Source organism: Leptodactylus fuscus, chromosome 7, assembly GCF_031893055.1.
Source record: "Leptodactylus fuscus isolate aLepFus1 chromosome 7, aLepFus1.hap2, whole genome shotgun sequence".
In the NCBI taxonomy this organism is placed as follows: Eukaryota; Metazoa; Chordata; class Amphibia; order Anura; family Leptodactylidae; genus Leptodactylus; species Leptodactylus fuscus.
In genome coordinates this window covers 135,404,943-135,414,897 of record NC_134271.1, presented here as the reverse complement: position 1 = coordinate 135,414,897, position 9,955 = coordinate 135,404,943, and the positions used below count along the sequence as shown (strand labels likewise).

General features: G+C 40.6%; 1 protein-coding gene across 1 annotated transcript; it reads left to right on the top strand.

Moving 5' to 3' along the window:
• Positions 1-105: 105 nt before the first annotated feature.
• On the top strand, positions 106-7,226 carry LOC142213380 (embryonic protein UVS.2-like). The gene is made up of 9 exons (XM_075281698.1): positions 106-232; positions 321-438; positions 2,609-2,784; positions 3,631-3,712; positions 3,856-3,983; positions 4,106-4,221; positions 5,752-5,977; positions 6,102-6,220; positions 6,987-7,226. The coding sequence occupies exons 1-9, from the start codon at positions 106-108 to the stop codon at positions 7,224-7,226; spliced, it is 1,332 nt and encodes a 443-aa protein (XP_075137799.1).
• The last annotated feature ends 2,729 nt before the right edge of the window (positions 7,227-9,955 follow it).

Here is a 9,955-nt window from a genome sequence, read left to right as displayed (position 1 = left end):
ATATATATATATATATATATATATATATCATAATATTCAAATATAATATGAAAAAATATATAATATTGCCTTTAAAATGTAAATTTTCTTTATTTAGCAAATCCCATGGCCATACACGATGATGACATGCTGATAGATCCCGGACGCAGTGCTACAACTTGCACACGTTGCTTGTGGCCCAAATCCACAGATGGGACGGTCAATGTGCCCTACGTATTTTTCTCTAATTATAGTGAGTTTTTCCTCTTTATTTTATACCTATGTGGTCATGCCAACTGCTCAGCACTGGATCACCCTATAAATATTCATGTCACCCCCAGGTTCTTGGCAAATCAGCTTGTTTAACAATTCTATCCAAGAATTTGAGACCCTTACATGTGTTAGGTTTGTACCCTGGACAACGGAGAACGACTACCTCAAAATTATGTCTTCACAAGGGTAGGTTCTACTACTCAGACTTCACCTTTGGTTGGCTAATAGCATTTTTTTTTAGAAACTTTGAAACGTTAATATACCCCTATCATTCATTTCACTCATGGTTTAGACCATTATGATAAAGAGCTAAATAGAATTAATATTGCCTGCAAACTGTTCTGTTCTTTTCTGCACCCTGCAGTGTATTAAAAGGAGTCTGTCACTGCCCCAGATACTTTAAATTTCTCCTATATTGCTTTAGATGCTATTAGTGAAATGAAATCCAAACCTTTCTTATGTTTCAGAGCCCCAGGGATGTGTAGGAAAAGTGCTTTTGTTCTTTATTCAAATGAGGGTCTTGGAGCACAGAGGAGTTTTCTTCTATTTCTAAGTATTACTGCATCATCACTAAACATTTCGATCCTACATTCAGTTCTTCCCCTTGGGCGATGTGAGGATCAACTGGGAGGATCAATTCACATTGCTCAGGGAAAGGAGCTGAAGATCCAAGCTCCTCAATTGAATAAAGAATAAAAGCACTTTTTCTAAGTATCGCTGGGGTTCTGAAACATAATAAAGGTATGTAGAGATGAGCGAGTAGTATTCGATTGAGTAGGTATTTGATCAAATACTATGGTATTCGAAATATTCGTCCTCAATCGAATACTACTAGCTATTCGCAGTAAATATTCAATTCAGAACCAGCGTTGATTGGCCAAATGCTTTACAGTGTATAGCATTCAGCAAATCAACGCTGGTTCTGCAGCAGGCTTGTCCTTGCTAGGAACAGGCAGCTTGCTGTTACGAGGGAGCTTACATTTTTTCATAGGAATGAATTGACCAGCGTTGATTGGCCAGTGTACAGCATTCGGCCAATCAACACTGGCTCGTCTGTGAGGAGGCAGAGTCTAAGATCGGCCCACAGCAGTCTTTATTGTGGTCCGATCTTAGACTCCGCCTCCTCACAGACAAGCCTCCGGCAGAACCAGCATTGATTGGCCGAATGCTGTACACTGGCCAATCAACGCTGGTCAATTCATTCCTATGAGAAAAAGTCAGCTCCCTCGTAACAGCAAGCTGCCAGCTCTCTTCCGACTAGCAAGGACGAGCCTGCTGCAGAACCAGTGTTGATTTGCCGCAGGCTTGTCTTTGCTAGTTGGGAGGGCTGGCAGCTTGCGGTTACGAGGGACCTTACTTTTTATCAGCGCAACGGCAAGCGCTGTGCAGTTAAAGCACACGGACCCCATAGACTGTAATGGGGTCTGTGCGCTTTAACTGCACAGTGCTCCTCCTAAACACTCTCCCCCTGCTATTCGTGGACTTGGTGACTCTCCTTTAGTCGAATAGTGGTTTCCCCTGAAACAAGCATTTTTTCCCATAGACTATAATAAGATTCGATATTCGATCGAGTAGTCAAATATTGAGGCTCTATTCAAAACGAATATCGAATCTCAAATATTTCACTGTTCGCTCCTCTCTAAAGGTATGTTTTTTTTAAATTTAGTAACAGCATTTACAGCACTATGGGAGCAGTTTACAGTAGCTCGGGGCAGTGACAGACTTCTTTAATGTCATAAGTAGGTGGTGATCACCTGTCTCTACCAGCCAGAATTTGGAGTGGTTACAAGATGCAACTCTAGCACTGGCAGCATTTAAGGGTATTTTCCCAGGACTTGAATATTAATATAGACACCTGGTTACCCCAAATATCAGCTGATCAGGAGTAGCATAATGCTCAGAGCTGTTCTTGCTGAGCACAGTATTGGTGATGCCAGATCGATGCAGCTCAATCCAATTTACTTGAATGGTAACTTACTATCAGTAACCAAAGACACATTATATTGTGTACAGTGCTGTGTACCTCTGGCGTGTATAGTTGTGCACATTGTGCCACATGTAATTCTCGGACCTGTTTCTGTTACCATCTGATCTGTGAGGGTGACAAGATGTGGAACCTAACTGATATAATATGGATGACCTATCCTAACAATAAGTCCTGACTGTACAGTGTATGTCTAGTAAATCCCCAATGATGTGACTGGGAATTGCGTGGCCACTTATACTTAAACTGAAAAATGACCCTATAATAGATCTATGAGTCAAATATAGCAAAATATTACTGAAAAACTATGTAATCCACAATTGTAGCACTAAAATAATACTGAAACTTATCCTTTCTGATGATTCCATTCAGGTGTATATCAAATGTGGGACGAGTCGGTGGAGGTCAAAGAGTTGGATTGGACGGTGGTTGTATGTACAGAGGAATTATACAACATGAGCTAAACCATGCCCTGGGGTTCTACCATGAACATATGAGGAGTGACCGTGATGACTATATCACCGTCATTTACAAGAACATACCAAAAGGTAATGCCCACATCATAAGTTACATAGTAGATGAGGTTCGATGACACTATAGGTCAATCAACTTCTACTTATGAACCTACAGGAAGGCAAAAAAAAAAAAAAAATATGAGACTGATGCCAATTGCCACATGTAAAGGGAAAAAATTCCCAACTCTGGTAGCCAGTATACAATCCTCTACTTGTCTTTTCATGTAATCTTTAATATGTTTCTTGTTCACGAATGGGATCCAGTCCCATACTGAACTTACACAATTAATTTACCATCATGATTTCTGGTGGAGTTAACTTCCATAGTCTCACTGCTCTTATAGTAATGTATTCCCATCCACCATATTGGCATACAGGATGTCCCCTTTCCATTGTCACCATGAGTAAAAGATTCTAAACTTATTGGTGATGTCCCTTCATGTTATTACATTGTTACTAGATCTCCCTATAGTCATCTTTTTTTTTCAAAATTGAATAGCCACAATTTTTTTAGCAGATCAAATGAGGATAAAATTCAGTGGCAAATTCCAGGAAAAATTCGGAATCAAACATAACTTTTAATTTCATAGTAGAAAAAAAAAAATCTACCAGGTCATTCATCAAGACATTAAAAAGGACAAGGTCCAATTCTGACTCCTATGGGACCCCAATGATAACTGTGACCCCTCCAATAATGATCCTTGTGGCACCCCATGGTGACTGGAACTCTGCCAATACTGAACCCTCTGGCACTGACTGGTGACTCTGACTCAATTTGAGTACCCCCCATTAATAAGTACCCTCTATATAATATCACTGAGACAGTTGTGAACTCGACATCATTAATATCTAGTGTAAGAAAAATCTTTTATCTTTTAGGTTCTGCTTACAATTTTGCCAAACTGGACACCAATAACCTTGGTCTGGAGTATGACTATGGATCGGTGATGCATTATGACCCGTAAGACTGACGTTAATAATAAATACTTCATAATATCTAGATACAATAGAGGACAAAGCTGTAATATGTCTGATTTATTCTGTTCTATGATGTATCATTCGGTCACATCCTTATGTCTCCTCCTTGTGTCTATCTCTGGCCAGGTGGGCATTCTCTAACACATCAGGACAACCCACTATTGTGACCATCCCCATCCCAAACATACCAATAGGACAAAGAAATGGACTCAGTGTTCTAGATGTTTCTAAAATCAACAAATTGTATCAATGTGGTAAGTTCTTGCAGGTCTACAGTTTTCAAAAAGTTTTGTCCAAGATCTATCATCAAACCATAAGATACCAATAAAGATATTTTTCTAAACTATAAACATGATATTAATTTGCCGCCTTTTAGACATCTGTGCTAATTTACTGAATGAAGACAATGGGACTCTGACCTCAGCCAACTACCCATCATCCTACCCACATAATACCAACTGTGTATGGCTGATCAGGAGGCCATCAAACCAGGTACAGTGATGAAGAACCGGAACGAGTACATCAGGCGGGTCCGGTATATCAGGAAGGAGATCTCATATCACTACATTAAAGGGATTCCATCATTATAATCCCCTTTTTCAGTTCTACCACATCAGAATAGCCTTAAGAAAGGTTATTCTTCCCCTACCTTTAGAATTATATTTTGCACTGCCGTTCCGGTGATATTCCCGATTTTCTCTGTATGCAAATGAGCCTCCAGACAGCTCAGGGGTCAGTCCCCCTGCACTCAAACAGCCCTTGCCCTTGTTGAAGACTCTCTAGCGACGCCTTTCCTTTTCTACAGCCGCAAAACTTCGTTCATTTGTGTATTGGCCATAGAAATATGGCCGCGTACGTGATGCCGATACAGAGCTACTTAGCATGCTCAGTATGCGCTCTACTCCATAGAACTGCATGCGCAGTATGCTTATGTAGCGGCCACAGAAAAATGGCCAAGACATGTGTAATTGGCTCTGCCGAATGTTGATATTTCTGAGTTATTGTTCTCATTGTTTATCCGCTTTAGTACAGAGCCAATTTTTGGTTATGGATCAGACACATTTTCGAGTTTTTTGTATATGCGGTTTTGAGAACATTTTTTTTATCATTTGAGCTATTCAACTAATTTTTGCACCTTTTTTCAGTGGGATTTATTTTATGCTGTTTTTATTTTTGCATATTTTTTTAAAAAAGAATTTTAGATCTGGGAAAATATAAACAAAAGTGGAGGGAAAAAGTTTCTGTTTTTCACTTTTCATTTCTGTTATTTAATATCACAAAGAACTACTAAAAAACTTTAGAAAATAGTTTTCCCGCTCTGTTGCAATAATTTTTATTTCGGATTGGTGGAGCTAGAAACTGTTATAAGGGCATGTTATAGACTTGTTATTTTATTTGTTTTTTATTTTATTTTCATTTTAAATTTTTTACTTTTCTACTGTTTTCTTTCTTTAATTCTATATATTTCTTTCTTTATTTTTTTACATTCTGTCCCTATAAGATCACAATAGACCTTTGGGGACATCTGATCACTTTTTTTTGCCCCAGTTGCGGGAAGAATACAGCTTCCTGGCCATAACTATAGAGCTGATCTGGGTCCAGTAGGACCCAGAAGCTCTAAGAGACTCTGATCCCAGTGGATCACGTAACCACTGGGTCAGAAGGTGGCTGTATCATGGCAGAGCCCATTGCTGTGTATACAGAGCTCATCATAAACCTTCCCTGCTTTCTCTAGAGGAGCTCCGGCTCTAGTTACAGCTGACTCCCCATTTCAGTAGCTGCATGATTTTGTGCATCTGCTGCAAACTGCAAGGAAATACTGATACGTCCTTGCAGAACAAGAGAGAGATCACTAAGACGTATACCTGGAAGAGGTTGAAGTAACATAATTTAGCAGAGATCAGGCGACAGTGCCCAATCTACAATGCTGATTGATCGCCATACTATACATGAATTATTTACTAAGCAGTGACAGTGGTTTATTCTACAGATAGGATATAAATTTTTTAATTATTCTTTTAGGTTTCCTTGAACTTTACTGCCTTTGATGTCCAGTCATCACCCAATTGCACATCTGACTATATTAGGATTTATGATGGTCCCACTAAGAACCATCCCCTGATTTTGGACAGAACTTGTGGGTCCGGACTGATCCCTCCGATTATTTCTTCTACTAGCCAACTACTGGTGGAGTTTTCCAGTGATGACAGTGTTGCTGGGGTCGGCTTCAAAGCTTTATACAGCTCAGGTATAGGATAACGTCCTGTTTGTGTCTTAGAAATAATTGTTGCTATTTCATTGATGGCCTCTCCATAAGACGGATGAAACCATTGGAACCTTCATAAACAATACAACATGTATCTTTTTCCCAGTGCAATGTGGAGGAACCTTCTATACACCACAGAGAACCATTACTTCACCTGGATACCCCGTACGCTATTACCCCAAACTGAGATGTATCTACACAATCACGGCCCCTGTTGGACGCCGAGTAAGGATTTATTTTCTTTTTAAGAAGAAGGATTTTTTTAGTTTCGACTTGAGTTTAGATCCCAGAAATACTGAATCTATCCAACAATTATATCTCTTTAGATTGTTCTAGAAATAGATCTTAGGTGTCACTAGTTGCCTCGATGTCTTTATGGCCTAATCGGAAATCCACTACTAGAACCCTAGAATATGTGCCAACATTTCATAATGTTCCTCATTTTTTCACTGATACAAGATATTTTTTAGTCTGTACATTATAATCATTCTGCCTTTGATGTCATAGAAAACAGGTCTCCATGTTGGATCTTCTGATAATCCTGTGATAGACTCATAGATATATTCAATGTTCTGTCTATTGAAGAAAGCTTCAGGAAAGGAGAGAGAAAAACAGCTGGATGGAACCATTGATGAAATGGGGGGTGGGCTTAGATTACCACAAACTTCTTGTAGACCCAGTAACCAGTCGGTAGTCATAAACAACTCTGCATTGTTAAGGCTGCCAAGAAAAAAAAACATTGTGACTTAAAGAGGACACTTCCCCACCACTATCCATCCAAGTTCCTACCATATGTTAGTAGGTGTCGCTACAATGATTCCAGCACAGTTGGAATTTTCTCTCTAGCTCCAACCATTCCTGAGCAGCAATCTCAGTTAGTTTTGGTACCTGATGTCTTATTTCATGAAACATTGTGTTATAGTGTGATGTAATATTCTGTATTACCATTGTGTTATGATAACATTACAATATCTGCTTCTTATCTCTACAGATTTACCTGACCGTCAGTGATTTCCAGGTGGAGTATTTTATTTACTGTGCATTTGATTATCTAAAGATCCTGGATGGGACTAAAAGGCTGGCCCCAAATTGTGGGGAAATGAAAATAGGTCCCTACACCTCTTCTGGGAACACCTTGCAGCTGTTATTTGTTAGTGACAGCCGAAATGAGCTCCGAGGCTTCCAGGCGTCATATAAATTTAGTGAGTATTACAGTCGCTTCTTTACATAACCCTCCCATGCAGTGGAATAACTAGGAATGGTGGGGCCCCTTGGTGAACCTTTGACATTGCCCCCCCAACCAACCTCCCCCCACATTCCTATTATGACTGAACTCCCCCCACATGCACTATTATGCCCCATAGTGGCCCCTGCACACATTATTATGTCCCATAGTGGCCCCTTCACACACTATTATGTCCCATAGTGGCCCCTGAACACAGTATTATGCCCCATAGTGGCCCCTGTGCGCAATATTATGCCCATAGTGTCCCTTGAACACAGTATTATGCCCCATAGTGGCCCCTGCACAAAGTATTAGGCCCTATAGTGGCCCCTGCACACACTATTATGTCCCTTAGTGGCCCCTGCACTCAGTATTATGCCCCATAGTGGCCTCTGCACACACTATTATGTCCCATAGTGACCCCTAAACAAAGTATTATGTCCCATAATTGCCCCTGCACAATATTATGCCCACAGTGTCCCTTGCACACAGTATTATGCCCCATAGTGGCCCCTACACACACAGTATTATGCCCCATAGTGGCCTCTGCACACAGTATTATGTCCCATAGTGACCCCTAAACCCAGTATTATGTCCCTTAGTGGCCCCTGTACATAGTATTATGTCCCATAGTTGCCCCTGCACACAGTATTATCCCCCATAGTGGCCCCTGAACACAGTGTTATACCCCATTGTGGACCACTCATGAACAATTATTATACTCTGTGGTCTTTTCAGACCCCAGAGTATAATAATCGGAGACCCAGGGGAGGATACAAACATAAAAAACACAGTTAGCTCTCCCTGGCACCACTCACTCCCCAGAGATGTCAGCCATCTTCAATGATGGAAGAGACGTCACTTAAGCCAGGACTTACGTTGCGATGCATACGGACACATAAGGACATACATCATATAGTAAAAAATATAAACATTTTTATGTTTAAGGATATTGTATTACTTTGATAATCACAAGGAAGGTAATGTATAGATTGATGTCCTATATTTGATCTTCTAATCCATCTTTATGTCTTTCTCTACAGTATAACTGGAGATCACCGCACCCCGGAATACAGATTCATTCTAGCACTTTATTCCGGAAATGACATGAAGAGAAATCTATATAATGTTCTATATTTTTTTCTACATTACTAAATCATATAGAATTAAAATATTTGCATTAATAAATTATTTCTGTCCCATAAATACTCGGTTTGTTTAAAAAAAATAAATCGTCCGAATAAAGTTTCTAATTGTATCATCGATCATCTAATTGTATCATTATGTTCTTTATTTACTACTGTGTGAATATATGTGATAATGGGAAGCCATGTCTGTCATGTAGATGCCTGGTTGGCCAGAGTCCATTTCAATCTTCTTTCTGTAGAATATAGAATCCCTTGATGTTCCCTCTCTCACCCTAAAATCTTGCCGTTGCCAGGACATGGTCATACTTTTTTTAAGAATGGTTGTCAAGTTATCAAGAGGCATGCAGGAAAAGTTTTTAATTTTAAATTGAGCTGTATAAGGAATGAGGTTGGTGCTTTTATTATTGGTACATCTGTTTGGTGACAATTCAGATTCCCAGATTCAGCACAAGTCCAACTGGACACGCGGTGAGCTCTGGTTAAGTCGTTTCCGGGATCTGCGTTGGCTCGCAGGGGTGTGCTAGTTTTAGATAGCTGTCTCTTCTGCTATTACTTGTATTGTGGTCTTGCAATTTACCATAACAGCTAGTAAGCAGTGTGGTGGACACAAGTCAATTCTAATGTAATGGAAGTGTGCAGGGGAAAGATGTGTACCCTCCCCTTTGTCCATTAAACTCACTGCAGCAGTCCACAATATTAAGTGAATAGAAGGCCTTACAAACCTCACCCTTGGTTTTGGATGATAATGTATCTGCAGTGTGAGAAGAGCGGTTAAAAACTGCATTGGGAGTAAAATTAAAGCCCCCGCACCAAACTATCTTATAGTATTCAAGTTGCCTTAGTAGATCACATAGCTCATGGAAACTGGTGAATTGTTGGGGTCATAGGAGGTGACATAGAACTGGCATATTATCAAATCAAATCAAATAGGCTTTATTGGCACGTCCGAATAGATATTTGGCATTGCCAAAGCTAGTAAAGTGGGTGGGGGAGGGGGGAGTTGGAGTCGAGGGGGAGAGTATGGGGGTGGGGTGGCTGATTTGGGGTATAACAGTCCGTGGAGTCTCATCTTCCTCTTAGTTGGTGACCGCTATATGGGGAGGTGGGGTGGGGTGGGTGGTTTGGGGTATAACAGTCCGTGGAGTCTCAACTTCCTCTTAGTTGGTGACCGCTATATGGGGAGGTGGGGTGGGGTGGTGGTTTGGGGTATACCAGTCCGTGGAGTCTCATCTTCCTCTTAGTTGGTGACCGCTATATGGGGGTGGGGGGGTGGTTTGGGGTATAACAGTCCGTGGAGTCTCATCTTCCTCTTGTTTGGTGACAGCTGGACACGTATTGGGCAGCGATCTCCACAGTGGCCTCTTCTTCTCCCAGTAGGATGTAGAGTTTCCTCTTCTCGTCTGCAGATATGAAGTCTGGGATGTGGGCAGAGAGTCATTATAATAATATACCTCCTTCTAAGAGTCTACTTTCATAGAATGGTCCTGTAAAGGGGCAGTGTTTCTGACCAGAACAGCTACATCTCTGCTCTTGGTCTAGGTGCATGACCTAATAGGCTATAGTGGGAATGAAAAAATGTAGGCAATA

Bases quoted from the DNA above. Each gene is read 5' to 3' on its own strand.
- LOC142213380 (XM_075281698.1), top strand. From the start codon at position 106: ATGGCCATACACGATGATGACATGCTGATAGATCCCGGACGCAGTGCT. The intron at 439-2,608 runs GTAGGTTCTACT...GATTCCATTCAG, and splicing joins AAAATTATGTCTTCACAAGG to GTGTATATCAAATGTGGGAC. The intron at 6,221-6,986 runs GTAAGGATTTAT...TTATCTCTACAG, and splicing joins CGGCCCCTGTTGGACGCCGA to ATTTACCTGACCGTCAGTGA.